The sequence below is a fragment of the Cnephaeus nilssonii genome, assembly GCF_951640355.1.
Source record: "Cnephaeus nilssonii genome assembly, chromosome: 19".
NCBI lineage: Eukaryota > Metazoa > Chordata > Mammalia > Chiroptera > Vespertilionidae > Cnephaeus > Cnephaeus nilssonii.
The window spans coordinates 8576693-8592815 of record NC_137090.1 but is presented as its reverse complement, the minus strand read 5'-3'; the positions used below and the strand labels follow the sequence as shown (position 1 = coordinate 8592815).

The 16123-nt window shown below is 49.9% G+C and overlaps 1 protein-coding gene across 2 annotated transcripts; it reads left to right on the top strand.

The window, feature by feature from the left end:
• The first annotated feature begins 2250 nt into the window (after positions 1–2250).
• GSDMA (gasdermin A) lies at positions 2251–15272 on the top strand. Of its 2 annotated transcripts, XM_079798734.1 has the most exons (13): positions 2251–2313; positions 2703–2853; positions 5156–5374; positions 5562–5742; positions 8699–8864; positions 9647–9743; positions 10254–10301; positions 11011–11037; positions 11616–11636; positions 12340–12494; positions 12972–13086; positions 14025–14098; positions 14761–15272. In XM_079798734.1, the coding sequence occupies exons 3-13, from the start codon at positions 5161–5163 to the stop codon at positions 15001–15003; spliced, it is 1341 nt and encodes a 446-aa protein (XP_079654860.1). In that variant the 5' UTR covers positions 2251–2313; positions 2703–2853; positions 5156–5160; the 3' UTR covers positions 15004–15272. The 2 variants fall into 2 exon arrangements, with proteins under 2 accessions (XP_079654860.1, XP_079654861.1); XM_079798735.1 differs by lacking the exons at positions 2251–2313; positions 2703–2853; positions 11011–11037; positions 11616–11636 and adding an exon at positions 3718–3736 and having other exon boundaries at positions 12292–12494.
• The last annotated feature ends 851 nt before the right edge of the window (positions 15273–16123 follow it).

Genomic DNA, 16123 nt, shown 5'->3' with positions numbered 1-16123 from the left:
TCCATTTATGGAAGAAGAGCTCACAATATGCAGCCTGCACCCCAAAACTTCCAACCTCCCATGGGAAGTGTAAAATTCAACGACCTTGGGGAGTATTCTTCCTGCCTCTCCACCAGACAGTCACCCCTCCATCCCAGCCTGTTTTCCTTTCTCACTATTTCATCTTCTTAGACTCAGAGAAGATATAGAAGTATGTCTGTGCGAGGGGTAACTCCCCCCAAGTACTCCAGCCATCCCACATCCTGCAAGGGGGCTCCATATCTTACAGGCACATTCCTGAACCTTCGCGCCCATCACTGCCAGCTTCTTCCTGTTCTTGCCAGGATTAGTTCCTTCCACCCTCCTGACCTCCAGTAGACTCACCATCTCCCCCAGGCCCGTGCCAAGTTCCACTCTCTTTCCTCTTTGGCCCCTTGTTGAGCAGAAAGTCAACAGCAATGAAAAGGAAAAGGGGTACGGAAGTAACGTCCTGTCCCAATATCTATGTCTGTCTGATGTCCGCAGAGCACTCTGTGGGTCACTCTGGGAGGCGTTAAGGTTCCCAGAGAATGCTGCTGGGGCTTCCTCCCCTAAGTCAGTTCCCTGACTGGATCCCCATCGCCCAGCAACCACACTCAAATCAAAAGCTTGGAGTGGACTTCAGGGGTGATTATCGGCCATTACCTGCCTTGATTGACCACCAGAGGGAGAAAGAGAGCAAAGTCTGCCACCGCATCAGCACCAGGCACCGCCACCTCAGTAAGTCACTTCGAATGGACTTAAAGAGTTCTCACGTATGAGTCAAACTTAAACATCTTCCAGCGCAGTTTAAAATATGTCCCAGCCCTGGCGGTGTGGCTCGGTTGCTGGAGTGACGTCCCATGCACCAAAAGGTCACTGGTTCAATTTTCCGTCAGGGCACCTGCCTGAGTTGAGGGCTTGATCCCCAGTGGGGGATGTGCAGGAGGCAGCAGATCAATGTTTCTCTCGTTCTCTCTCTCTTCCTCTCCCTTCCTCTCTCTCCCTCTATCTTCCTCTCTCTCTCTCTAAAATCAATAAAACATATATTTTTAAAAAATATGTCCCCAGATTCCCTGGAACACAAACCAGGATCTTAAGAACTCTAAAGGGATTCTGTGGACTTTCCCTAAGACTATGGGTGTATGTGGGGGGGGGGGGGTTGTTATAAAAAGACAGGGTAAAAAAAAGACAGGGTAACCTGGATGGGTGGGAGAAGAAGCACAGGGGCAAGCCTGACATGGATACTTTTATTCCAAAGCACAAGACCTCTAACCTGGCTGACCCCACCCCACAAGCCCATATTTTTTCTCTCTGCCTTGAACCCTGAAAGCCTCCTGCTTGGAACACCATTAGGCAATTTGAGGAATGGTTCAATGTGTCAGAGGTGGGGTGGGGACGGGACAAAGAGAATGAGGACAGGCCTGGTAGAGTTCGGCATGAATGAGGGCAAGAGAAATAAAAGCAGCAAAACTTCTGGGGCAGAGGGGTGAGAGCTGGGTATATGGGCTTCTGGGGTCTGTCTCAGAGAGAGCAGACACATGTGTGGCTTCTTGAAACCACTGCTCTCTAGATCTTTGGAAGATGAGCTGGACTGGAAAAATGTCACCCTGGCCCTGACCAGGAGGAGCGTGGACACTGGGGGAAAAACTCCCAAAAGTCTGACTGAGGCAATGGTGGCTGGTGAGAGGGTTGGGAGTGGGGCTGCCTACTCTGGAGCTAAGGCATGGGAGACTGCACAGCCCAGGACTATATACATCAATGCACTGATCAAGAGATATAGCCCTGGCCGGTGTGGCTCAGTTGCTTAAGCGCCATCCCATGCACCCAGAGGTCACTGGTTCAATTCCCGGCCAGGGCACTTGCCTGGATTGAGGGTTCGATCCCCAATAGGGGGCGTGCAGGAGGCAGCCCATCAATGTTTTTCTCTTTATTCCTCTCCCTTCCTCTCTCTCTCTAAAATCAATAAAAACATATTTTTTTAAAAAGAGAGATACAGCCCTAGCCGGCTTGGCTCAGTGGATAGAGCGTCAACCTGTGGACTGAAGAGTCCCAGGTTCGATTCCGGCCAAGGGCACATGCCTGGGTTGTGGGCTCGATCCCCAGTAGGGGGTGTGCAGGAGGCAGCTGATCAATGATTCTCTCTCATCATTGATGTTTCTATCTCTCTCTCCTTCTCCCTTCCTCTCTGAAATCAATAAAGAAATATATTTTTAAAAAGAGAGAGAGATACAGAGAAGAAGAGGTGAAAATCCAGGAAAACATAGAGATGGAAAGGATATTATACACACAACAGATTTCTACATACATGTGCAGGTATGAAAGGGGCCGAATAACGAATGACAACCTTCCTACATGTCCAAACTCCTACCTGCCTCCCCTCGGGGGGAGGGATGTGAGGTTAGGGTAAAGTTTAGGGCTATGGAAGGAGGAAGTATGAGAGAAGGGCCTAGGGAGGAAGGCGAGCAAAAAGACAGGGGTCAGGGACCAGAGACCCAGCAGGGGCCCGTGCTTGTTTGGTGTGAGATATAGAGAAAAGAGATTTGGGAGGAGCTGCCATATTGAGTGAGACTTTGGGACGGAGGTGGAGTAATTAAGTTTTTAGGGAGTTTTATTGAGTGTGATGTGGTCTAAGCTCTCCATTCACCACCATCCCCTCAAGAAAACCTCCAGGGAAGACCTAACTTACTCTTCGTGGCTTTCAGGGCTGCATTTCCTGTTTGGTGAGTGATGCTGAGAGCCTCCAGGTGGAGCACAAATGCTCAGTTGCAGTCAGGTTACCCGTGCACACCGACACGGACACAGCCCAGTGCCCGAGGAGCCGGGCCTGTAAGTGTCATCCAGAGCCCTCCCCAGGTGTGTAAGTTCCCCTTTAAAGTTCCTTCCTGGCAGGGATTCAAGGTAAGAGCAAGACTCGAGTGACCTATGGTGAGACATCGAAATTCTCACAGCAGACACCACATTTTGGTTTTTCCACTAACTCCATATGCCTCTGCCTATAAGTGTGTGTGTATGTGTACATACAGTGTTGCATGAGGAGCAGAGATGCTGAACACAGAATAACAGAAAACCAACTCTGCCTGCACAGACATATGCTTCTAGCAGCGCCGTAGATACATGTACGTAACGAAAACAAATGGAGTTAGGTAGTAACGCGCAGGCTGACTAGCAGAAAGATGGAGGGCCACTTCACAGCTGCTCTGCTCTATGCTGGAATCTGTGAACACACAGGATTTCTTATCCACTTATCATGCCCCCAAGGTCTCACCATAAATCCTAGATGCTTCCTGATGACCGTGATAACAGAACAGAGATGCCCTCCCTCCTCTCTCTCTCTCTCTCTCTCTCTCTCTCTCACACACACACACACACACACACACACACACACACACACACACCATCTTCCATGCTCTTCTACCAAAGGTGCCTTCTTTCCTATCCTCTCAGCCCATTAGGCTGACCTTCAGTTGCCACCTCTCTCTTGGCCTTGGCTCCCCCAACCCACGCTGGCACCTGCCTGGGGCAGGACACATGTGGAACAGGTTGATGCTGTTCTCCCGGAAGTGGAGTGGGAGAGGGGTGGGGTCACTGGGGCAGGCCTACATCCTTACCTCCACAGACACATAAAGCAGCAGCCTGTCCTGGTGAGGGACAGTCACTCTCTCAACCCACAGACCAAGTGAGCCCCGGGCCCTCACCCCAGACCCAGCTGCCGGACAGGACCTAGCACCACTCCCTGGTAAGAGCTTGATGACAGCGGAGAAGGCAGGAGCTATTCGAGGGATGAACAAGAACGGGGGTGGGTCAAGAAGGGCCTAGGAGTCCCCGAGAGCCCAATAGGGCTGGTATCCTGATTGGCCTCGGGGAGCGAAGGGAGCCTGTGAGCACCTCTCTGGTGAGGAGACTGCAGTCATTCGAGCCCCTCCCAGGTAAGTCTGGCTGGCCCGGGAGTTGGTCCTGCCCCATCCTGGCCCTCCTAGGAATGAGGAGAGCTCATGTGGCTGGCAGAACAGCCCATACATCTGTGCACTGCCTCCTGCTTCCATGATTCTCTGAAGTGCCTACAGGGGAGATGAAGCAATTCCAGGCCAGCTGGTATATCCTCTTCCACCCACGGGGATAATTTGGCTCTGCCAGCTGGCTGCCCAGCCAGTGCACCTGGACTTGAACCTCAAAGACAGAGACCTAAGAGTATGAACCTCAGGCTCTTGCAGGCCCCACATTCTTTAGGGCTCTCTCACCTCAGCTTATGTCTCCCAGGGCCACATTCATTCGTTTGTTCATTCATTCTTTCTGCACACATATGCCAAGCTCCAAGTCTGTGCCAGGCACTGTGCCTGGTGCTGCTGCTGCTGCTGCTGCTGAGATGACTAACAGCCATTTCCTTCCCTCTGGGAGGTCACAGTGGAGTAGGTCAGAGAGTCAGGTGAACAGATCATAACAACATGAGGTTGCAGGTGTTTCAGAAGGACACCTGTTTGGGGGATGTGGGGTGGAGTCACTAGCTGTCTGAAAGACTGAGGGAAGAGATCACAGAGGAGGTGACCTGAATGAAGTCTTAAAGGATGACCAGTGACTCTAGATTGGAAGGGAGGTATTGTAAGCAGAAGGGAAGCAAAGGCAAAGAGCAGCGAAATGCCTGGATCTGCTGGGCAGGCCCCGGAGGGCAGTGGCTCCCACACCCAGGAGCCAGGAGGAGGGCACAGGGAAGTAAGGGTACAGGGAAGTGACTCCAACCCCCAAAACAGGGCAACTGCCTCCCCAGGCTCTCAGCACCAGTGGTGGCTGCCTCCATCCCCTGGCATCCCTGGTCCTGGCTGTCATAATTCTCTGGGACGATGAGGTAGGCATAGCTGTGGGAGAAGAGCTTGACTTCCGGCCAGGCTCCAAGTTCGTGAATAAAATGTGTGTGGATTGAGAAGAGTCCTTGACAAAGAAAAGGCAGGGCTGGCTTCTCGAGCCAGCCAGTGGCTTTGGACAAGCTGTCTCAGCTCTCGAGGCCTCGCTTCCTCGTCATAAAATGAAGAATCCTTTGGTTCCTTTCAACGCAGACATTCCAAGAATCCAGGCATCCTAAGGGTGATCTCTCTCTGCAGGGGCCTTCCCATGGCCTGGTCTCCCAACTTGTCACTCTTCTGTCTCCCCCCTCACTCCCCAGAGACAATGACCATGTTTGAAAATGTCACCCGGGCCCTGACCAGACAGCTGAACCCTCGAGGGGACCTGACACCCCTGGACAGCCTCATAGACTTCAAGCGCTTCCACCCCTTCTGCCTGGTGCTGAGGAAAAGGAAGAGCACGCTCTTCTGGGGCGCCCGGTACCTGCGCACTGACTACACCCTCCTGGATGTGCTGGAACCTGGCAGCTCACCCTCAAGTAAGCCTCGGGTGTGGGGTTGGGGGCTGAGGGAGGGGGCTCAGGCATGACCCTAAGAGGAGGACCCCAAAGCTCCCTCTACTCAGATGTGGTTAGGTGTCATCTAGCCCGAAGTTCTCACCAGAAGGTGGGAGATGGCCGGTAGATGCCTCTCGGCCCAGCCCCTTTCGTCTGCTCCCTCCTGCAGATCCAACAGACTCTGGGAACTTTGCCTTTAAGAATATGCTGGATGCCCGAGTGGAGGGACAGGTGGATGTGCCAAGGACAGTCAAGGTGACAGGGACTGCAGGACTGTCTCGGAGCAGCACCTTGGAGGTCCAGACACTCAGTGTGGCTCCCAAGGCCCTGGAGACCTTGCACCAGGAGAGGTGAGAGTTGGCAGGGAGGGGGGCTACCAGGATGGGGTAGGGTGTTGCATGGAAAGGGTGCCTTGGTCCCAGAGTTGAAGATCACCGCAGGGGAACTCTTAAAGATGATGCTCTGGCCTATGGGTGCCTCCAGGCCACTTTCTAACCACTCCCCTGTCCTTCCACTACCTCTGGTACCACCACCACACCACCACCCCATCACACATATATGAGGATGAGTGTATTCACATGAACTTGCTCTATGACCTTGGAAAAGTCATTTCTGCTCTTGGGACCTCAGTTTTGTTTCCTGAAAAATGATGGGGTTGAATGGAAATCTCAAGGATTCCTTCCTACCCTAAGACTCTCTGAAATACGCTTTAAAAGAAAAGGTCCTTAACTGCTCCCCACTGCAGCTTGAGCCAGCATTCTGCGCTCATAAATGACCTCAAGCCTGGCCCCCACACACCCAGGGCAGCCCTTGGGATTGCTGCCCCAGCAGCACAAGGGGTGTGGCAGATGCCATGCTGATGCGGGGCACCTCAGATGTTTGGTTTGACAGGGGAACTGACTTTTAAGTAGTTAAGTAGTGGTTGAAAGAAGCAGGTGAAGGGTAGGGAGGCAGGAAGGAAGGACTGGGGTGCTTGAGAAATCATCCAGTAAAATTTATATAGCTTTACTAAGGGCAATGCACCCTACTAGGTGCTGGGGTGCACTAGAACATCTTGGTCCAAGAACCTTGAGATCTAGGAGTGTGAGAAAAGTATATAACAGTAACCAGAATTCAAGGCAAGAAGTGGTGAGTGCCATAGGAGGGGTTTGTTCAAGTTTTGTGGCAGGTCAGGGGGACTTCTAGCTGGGGAAAGGAGGACAGAGTTCACAGGGGACACAGCCCATGATCTAGGCCTTGAAAGATGAGTAGAAATTGGACATCCAGGGCCGAGGGAAGGGCATTACTAAGGCACGTGGGTGAGAAATCGCAAAACTTACAGGGGCCATGAAGAGGTCTGAGTGGAGCAAAGGGAGATTAGGGTGGGCCCAGAACATGCAGGAACCAGGTGCCTGCTCAAGGAGACGCAACTATTCTATAGGCACCAGAGGGCCCCTGGCGATGCTCTAATGTGTGTCGTGATCAGTCTAACCAGATGGAGGAAGAGTGTTAGTTAGTGCACAAGAGACAGGGGTCTGAAGCAGCTGAAGCAGGCAGACCAGGCAAGACGCTGTTCCACGGTCCATCGGAGATGTCAAGTGAGGACCTGAGCTGGGAAAAGCAGTCAGAGCAAAGAGGGAGGAATGGGTGCAAGGCCTCTGGGGCAGCAGAATGGACACGACCTGCCAACCAACTACAGGGTAAGGGAGTGGGTTTTGTCAAAGACGACGCTAACATAGATCTAATGTACAGTGTGAGGACTATCGTTAATAATTCTATATTGTGGCCTGGAAATTTGCTAAAAGTAGATTGCAGGTGCTTTCACCACACACACCCAAAAATGGTAACTGTGAGATGGATATGTTAATTAGCTTGACTATAATAATCATTTCTCTATGTATATCAAAACGTGTTGTACACCTTAAATATATATATAATTTTTATTGAAATAAATAAATTAAATATATAAGAATAAAAACCCCAAGATGACTTTGATATTTGACTCAACTAATGACATTAATAAAGACAGGAAGACCGAGTGTAGAAGCGTATTTGGAGAGAAAGATTGTGAGTTCCTTTTGGATGTTTTGAATTCATGTCTCCACTGAGACAACAGGTGAGAGTGGTCAATAGGTACTTGGAGTGACTATAGTTAACCACACTGTATTCTATATTTGAAAGTTGCTAGAGAGAGAAGATCGTAAAAGAGTTCTCATCACAAGAAAAAAAAGTATTTGTAATTATGTGTGGTGATGGATGTTAACTAAACTCATTGTGGTAATCACTTCTCAATGTATACATATATCAAATCATCATGTTATACAGCTAAAACTAGTACAGTGTTATATGTCAACAAGACCTCAATTTTTAAAAATGTTAAAGGTATTTGAAAATGAGCGTCTGGAGTTCAGGAGAGAAGTCAAGAGATAAATACATTTGTGGTGATCAGCCACATAAAGGTTACAACTAAAGGAATGGGGTGGGAGTTCAGAGAGCAGAGAACTGAGAACAGAATCTTAGACAACATAAAATTTTAGGGCAAATGTGATGCAGACAGAATGGATAGGATTTAGAAGCCAGAAAGACAGGAGCAGAACCCAGGGCGACAGCGGGTGATCAGAAGCCAGAAGACAGCATCTCACGGAGGCTCCGTTTGGACAGCAGGGTCCAATGTTGGTCGAAGTTAGGAAAGGCCTTTGAGTTTGGTAAGTGGGAAGTCATTGTGACTTCCGTTGAGGAGTAGAAACAGAAGCCAAAACACAAAGAATTTTGGCGAAGGCGGGGAGGAAGTAAAGACAGGGGGTTAGGCATATCTTTTGACATGTTTGCCAATGAAGTGAAGGAAAGGAACAATGGCAATTTGAGGGAGTAGCAAGATCAAAGGACATGTTTATGTGTGTAGGCAAGTAGAGAGGGAAACTGGTGTTAACAGCAAGAGAGAGGGTAAGAGATGGAGAGAAAGGCCCCTAGAAGAGATGCTGAGCTAAGAACAGGGAGGAAAGGGAAGGGAGTCCACCCCAGGGCCAAGGGAAAAGAGAGAAAGAAGCAACCACGAGGCTCTGTCCTGGGCCGGATGAGTGCCCAGTCTCCTCTCAGCACCTGGAGGAAGGTGTCATTACCCTCACTTTACAGATGAGGCCACTGAGACAGAGGAGCGGCCCTGCTGTCAGCAGCGATCTGGGTTTCAACCTCGGTCTTTCCTCTGAGTCCCCACTCTTTCCCTGACACCGCTCTGCCTAGCACCTGGGAATGACAGAAGAAAAGGGGAGGCCAGGGCCCAGGCGGGGAGAAGCTCTGGACGATTCCCTTATGTTTCTCCCGCCACAGGAAGCTGTCAGCAGAGCACCCGTTCCTGAAAGAGATGCGAGGTCGAGGAGAGAACCTGTATGTGGTGATGGAGGTGGTGGAGACTGTGCAGGAGGTCACTCTAGAGAGAGCCGGCAAGGCAGAGGGTGTCTTCTCCCTCCCTTTCTTCGCCCCATTGGGGCTACAGGTTTGGTTCACACACACACACACACACACACACACACACACACACACACACTTACCTTCAGCCTCTCCACAGAGGCTGCATTGACTTTGCCCCAGCAGTGCCCATCCAGGACACTATCAAGGACCTATTCTTTCTCCCTGCTCTTCAAGATACAGTTCCCTGCTGGCCAGACACAAATGTGCCACATGCCACAGGGATCTGTCAGAGAAGGGGAAACTCACAGTCATGGTATTCCCTCATGGTGCTCCCCATCTACAGGAGAGACATCCTTGTTCTCAGAAAGTTCTGTCTCATGGAGCTGACACATAGGTTGGAAAATTCAATGTAAATAAGTAATGTTCTGGATACCTCTGTCTATTTTGTATAAATATTCAAGGGATGAGTTGGAACTGGGAGTAGGAGTTAGTCATGGAAGGTTTCTTGAAGGAGGTGAGCAAGGGACAGATTGCAAAGAGGAAGAAGGAACCAAGGCCTGGATGGCAGTTCTAAGGTGGGACAGGGATGCACAGGTCTGCCCAGTTCCTTCATGTGTCTGAACCAGGAAGGGAGATACAGATCATGAGTGGGATGACCTGTGGAAATGAGCAGAAGAGCTGTGAAGCCCACTCCATGGAGCCTGGACCAGGTAGAAAGGCAAACAGGGACACCAGTGAAGGGTTCCCAACTTCTTGTCTCCCCAAAGGCCCTCAAACAGGCCCTTCACTTGCACCCTCACCCCCCACTTCCAATGTCTCATACTTAGGATCTCTGCACATTCACAAATCCTCACTGTCTCATCCTAGGGATCCATCAACCACAAGGAGGCGGTAACCATCCCCAAGGGCTGCATCCTGGCCTTTCGAGTGAGACAGCTGTTGGTCAAAGGGGAAAATGAATGGGGTGAGTAGACACCAGCGTGTTCTCCGCTCAAGACAAGAATCACCTGCACCAATGCTAAGACATCCTGGTCCCCTCTTGTGGCAATGTCAGGGAATTAGTGAACCAGTGTGTTGTACGGTGGTCCAACTTCAAGGAATAGAACAGCAGGGGCTTCCCTGGAGAGAGAGTGAAGGGACTCCCGGTTCTGAGCATCTCCTGTGTGCTAGGCACTGCGTTAGCTTCGGGGGAGAGGGAGCTGAGAGCAATCAGCTTCAAGGAGTCTGTGGCCAGTGGAGGAAACAGACCCAGAAAGCAGTACTCGAATGCAAGGGAGAGGATACTGTTATCACAGGAAAGGATTTACAGAGGGGAAAAGGATTCCTTCCAGCAAGAGAGGAGGAGCCAAAGATGCAGCGAGGCATTTGAGGGCAGGGTCCCAGCCCTCAGGAGAGCCCACAGATGTGAGACTAGAGAAAGGAAGATGGGGCGGCTGTTTAAGGTTCCTGCTCTCCTCTCTCTTGCTCCTTACAGAGATTCCGCATATCTACAACGATAACATGCAAACCTTCCTTCCTGCAGGTGAGTGAGACGCTTCCTGGCTCCCCACATCTTCTGCCCTACCCTGACCGTATCTGCTAAAGACCGTGCCCTTTGATAGCACACACACACCATAGTCCCCCTGCCAGGGAGCCCCGGTTTGGTTTTCCAAGTCCCTAAAAATACCTATTCTGAACTCTAGGAAAGACAGATTAAGGCCTATGAATACCACCCAAGAGGGACAGAGAAACAGAAAGAGACTGAAAGGCACAATTGGAAGCAAAAATAAGACATGGAGTCAGTGTGTGTTCTCAAATTGTGGGCAGATGAGCTAACATAGTCTCCGTGTGGGGGATGTGTGTGTGTGTGTGTGTGTGTGTGTGTGTGTGTGATATTTTTTAAAATATGTATTTTTATTGATTTCAGAGAGGGAGGGAGAGGGAGAGGGATATAGAAACATCAATGATGAGAGAGAACCATTGATGGGCTGCCTCCTACACACCCCCAACTGGGGATCGAGCCCACAACCCGGGCATATGCCCTGACCGTTGTGGCATGTGCCCTGACCGGGAATTGAACTGTGACCTCCTGGTTCATAGGTTGACACTCAACCATTGAGCCATGCCGGCCAGCTGGCCTGGCTCTGTGTGTTTTTATAATGATCACTGATAAAGCTGCCTTGACAACTGCTCTAGATTAAAAGGCATGAGTAGGTGTTATGCTGACATACGTGCATTGTTTCTGTCTTCAGAAAAGCCAGAAGAGGAGAAGCTCATCCGTAAGTGTTTCCTGCCATTTCACTGTAACGTTTTTGACTCAGAATTTTAAAACTCCAGTTGTTGTTTTATTACCTCCTCCATGGGACTGACAGGGAGCATGGCAGAGCAGATCTCAGCAAACAATCGTCCCTGAAACATGGCAGAAATGCCAGTAGCTCGGGGACAAGCAGTGGAAAGGGGAAGTCTCTGCATGAGATGCCCAGGTGGGCTGATGCCTTGGACCGGACCAGACCGCTGTCCTCCAGGGCCTCAGTAGCTCTAAGGTATTACACACACCTCTGCAACTCCACCCACCGCCCAGCACCTGGGGCGGAAGCAGCTGAGTCACAGTGTTGACAACTCAATCCAGGTGCCATTTTCCCATTGCATTAGCTTTTCTCCGGACCCATTCCTGCCTCCCACAAATGGGACAAGAGTATCCTTAAACTGGCTGGTTATCCTAACCCCCCCCCCCCCCCCATTAAACCTCATCGCCTGGCTAGGTATCCTAACCCCCCATTAATGTTTCATCGCCTGGGTATGGCTACTGTTTGGGAGGATTACATTCTTATCATTGCTTTTTTTTTTTTCTTCTCAGTCATCCAGGCATCTGATGTTGGTAAGGAATTTTGTGATTTTTCTCCCAAGACTTTGGTGTAGGAGAAGCATTGGGGTGGAGGGAGAGGAAGACAAGAGCTGAGTCCCAGGTCGTGGGGATTGGCGCCACTGCCAGGAAGCCAGTCTCTCCAAAGCAGGCTGGACTTTCTCCTAGGATGCCAGGTCCCTACAGGGTCAGGCCAAGGTTCAAGTCAACCCTGATCCCACCCACATCCCTGTCTATGACCCACCCACGGACCTCAGGAGCAGTCCCATCTTGGCCTTCACTCAGTCACCAGTCATTCTTCTTTGCCAACTAACTCAGGAGAAGGGGAAAGAGACCTCCCTTCTCAACTTTTAGCCAGTCTTAGAGAAAGGGAAGTCACTTGTCTGCTGATCCCTGGTGGGGCCTGGGAGCTCAGGGAGAATGACTGCGGCTTAGATGGTACTGTGGGTCCTGGGCCCCTCCTCACCCCTAATGGCCACACACACACACACACACACACACACACACACACACACACGTATGCATCTCTAGTCAGGGCTAATGGATAACTTCATAATTGCATTCCTTGGTCAAGAAAAAAGAGAGGCCAGCCTAAAGCCGGGAGCAGAGCACGGGGCCTGTGAAGGGTGTGTGAAGGAGCCTGCAGGGAGAATGCTGTCTGAGAGGGGAGCGTGCCAGGTGGAGAGCCGCCTGTTTGCCACGTTTACTGTCCCCACAGGGGAGATGCATGAGGACTTCAAGACACTCAAAGAAGAGATTCAAAGAGAGACCCAAGAAGTGGAGAAGCTGAGTCACGTGGGACAAAGCTCCTTGCTCACGGCCCTCAGCAAACTTCTAGGAAAGAAAAAGGAGCTACAAGACCTGGAGCTCACGGTGAGGTCCCAGTGGAAGTGGGCAGGCGGGGGGGGGGGCGGGGAGGTTGGGAGAAGGGAGGTTTTTGGTGCAGCTGCCGCTGGGGAGGTAGGGGGGGATCTGACACTGGCAGAAGGTGATCAGGGGCCAGGGGACTCGACAGCGGATGCCTTCCCCAAGCTGGCCAAGTGCCCCAGGCTGCCCTGGTGCCTCTGGAGAAGGACAAACAGTGCAGTTTCCAAGGCACATGCTCCTTCCTGATGGACGGGGGAGGCAGCAGGCCAGCAGGGCCCTCTCTTGGAAGAGGGCCGGAACTTTCCTTTCCAGGAAGCAAGGCTCAGGAACCAAGGAACCCCCGAGTCCAGTATTTTCAGGACTTGATACCTTGAAAAAGAAATCTGGAAATCGGAGGAAGCTGACACATGTCAAGGGGTGATGTGCCAGGCACCGTGCTGGCCCCTTCCTCGTGTTATCTTAGTCACCCGCCTTCCCTCACAGCTCGAAGGGGCTCTAGACAAAGGACACGAGGTGACGCTGGAGGCACTCCCAAAAGATGTCTTCATATCCAAGGAGGTTATGGGCGCCATCCTCTACTTCCTTGGAGCCCTAACAGGTAAGTAAGGAATAAGGCCTTCATTTATACACCCTTTTGGTGACAGGAGTGAATCGCTGAGTGAATTCCCAAATGTTTGAATGAATGAATAAGTAATTGAATGAATGCCAGGCAAATTATAGCACAATTAAGTAGCTTATATATCTACATTTTTAAAAATTGGTCTCATGCCTAAGGATTCACTTGGTCACCTTGGATAGTCTGAGAAGATGGCCTAGTCTTGCAAACAGAGGTTGGGATAACGTATAGCTAATCTTATCACATGTTATCGATATTTGTTAGCTTTCATTTCAGAGGGTAACATCCTCTGATCTTGCCCCCTGAATTCTCTTCTTCGCTCTGCAGGAAACCTTCCCCCACTTAAAAGAATTCTCTGGTCCTTCAGGTATAAGCTGAGACCTTTGCTCTCTTAAGAAGTCTGCCATCACTCAGTGGATAGAGCGTTGGCCTGCGGACTCAAGGGTCCCAGGTTCGATTCTGGTCAAGGGCATGTACCTTGGTTGTGGACACATCCCCAGTAGGGAGTGTGCAGGAGGCAGCTGGTCGATGTTTCTCTCTCATTGATGTTTCTAACTCTCTATCCCTCTCCCTTTCGCTCTGTAAAAAATTAATAAAAAATATATATTTTTAAAAAGAAGTCTGCCATCAAATGCCAAGACCAAAGTAGACCCTTCCGCTATGGCTCCCCTAACACTGTGTACTGTATTTGCACATTCCTTTGTTTTCCCCACTAGACTGCAGGTTCCTTGAGTGAAGGGAGTACATATTTACCGAACACACTCAGCAAAGGTGCCTGGCCCAGAGCAGGCATCCACCTGTGGCTGGCTGGATGAATTAATTAATGCTGAAAGGCTGGACATGTACCCATGTGGAGTCTGTAGTTCCCTATGTTCCCTATGCACCAACAACACACATGTCTTTCTCTGCTCTTTCTTCAGAGTTAAGTGAAGCCCAACAGAAGCTGCTGGTGAAATCCATGGAGAAAAAGATCCTGCCTGTGCAACTGAAACTTGTGAGAATAAGCAGCAGATACCTGGGAGAGTTGGGGAGGGAGTCAGCCAGAACCAGGGAAAAGAGACAAACGTCGCCTCCTGACAGAACCATCCTGGAGGGCCTCTGTCTCATCCCAGCCCCTCATGCCCCTTCTTACTTCTCTCGTTTCCTCCTTTTTGCTCTTTCACAACTAGAGATAGAAGAGTCGATGTCCGGGCGATTATCTGGGTTTTTCAGCCTGATCGTGGGAGGAGAGACAGGACACTCTGGTTTTGCTTAGTCCTAGCCAAGTGATGTGAACTCATCTTTTAATGTCTCTGAGTAAAACGGGGCTAAAAACAAATGAGCTGCCCTCTGTACAGGGTTGTTAAAAGGTCCAGATGGGCCCTGGCCAGTGTGGCTCAGTTGGTTGGAGCATCGTCCCATACACCAAAAGGTGGCGGGTTTGATCCCCGACAGGGCACATTGAGGTCAGGGCATTTCCATCGATGTTTCTCTCTCTCCCTGCCTCTCTCTAAAATCAATGTTTAAAAAAAAAAAAAAGGCCCAGGTGGAGTTGAATGTAATGTAATGAAAGGAGTTATAATAAGAGAAAGGTAGGCATCTGTGGTTTTTATGAGTTAGGAGAAAGGAAAAGAGGTTTCCAGTTCTTTCTTTTCATGCTGTTTTTGTTCCTTCCAGGTGGAGAGCACACTGGAACAGAATTTTCTGCATGACAAAGAGGGTGTTTTCCCCCTGCAATCTAACCTGCTCGCCTCCCTTGGGGAAGAGGAACTGATCCTCACAGAGGCCCTAGTGGGGCTGAGCGGCCTGGAAGTGCAGAGATCCGGCCCCCAATACACATGGGACCCAGACACCCTCCCCCACCTCTGTGCCCTTTATGCTGGCCTCTCCTTCCTGCAGCTGCTGACCAAGGCCTCCTAACTTGCCTTTTCCATCTGCTTCTTGCTTCCCTAATGCCTCCCCTACCTCACTGAGCTATGTCCTTAACATTCAAGGGCATTTCATAGCCACCAGGCCGAGGATGATGAAAACCCTAGCTGATCCCCCAAGATAACCAATTTCCACTTGACCAACTCTACATCTCCTCCTGCCCCTGTAGCTCTGCTACCCGCTAAGCCCATCCATCCACTGATGCTTAAGTCCTCTGAGAGTAGAAACACTCAGATTTTAAAAATTATGAACTATTTCAGCAAAACCAAAATTAATTAATTTTCTATCCCAATTCCTCAATCTTGTGCTTTTAAAAATCAAGCTTTACTGGAATTAATGGAAAATATTTCACTTTGGATGAAATGTCTTTGGTGTGTTTTTTTTAAAGAATCTATCATAAGGAAATTCTTAACTTGTGCCAGAAAAGAAAATAGACATTGTCATACTACATACAGATCATATGTACATGAATACTATTTGTCCTCAGGCCAGCTGGGAGATACTCAGAGAAGAACTATGAGGGCATAGAATGTGGAATCTAGATTCTAAAGTGAGATATCATCAAAGCAGCTTGTCTTCAGAGAGGAGCCTTTGGAGTCCTCTGGACTTGGGTTAAGGGACTAGGAAAAGCAAAAACCTAGAGATACATTGCATAAACCCCAAACAAGAGTAAGACAATTTTCAAGTTTATTGGATAAAAATGCAGATAGACCCTGGCCAGGTAGCTCAGTTGGTTAGAGCATTGTCCCAATATGTCAAGGTTGTAGATTCAATCCCTAGTCAGGGCACATACAAGAATCAATCAATCAATGAAATGAACAACAAATCGATGTTTCTCTCTCTCTCTCCCTCTCTCTCTAAAAACAAACAAATGAATAAAAAATTTAAAATGCAAATGGGTGATTAAAAAAAAAGATACCTGCCTGGCCAGTGTGGCTCAGTGGTTGCGCATTGACCTATGAACCAGAAGGTTGAGGTTTGATTCCTGGTCAAGGCGCACGCCCAGGTTGCGGGCTTGATCCCCAGTGGGGAGCATCCAGGAGGCAGTTGATCAATGATTCCCTCTCATCATTGATGTTTCTCTCTTTCTCTCCCTCTCCCTTCCTCTCTG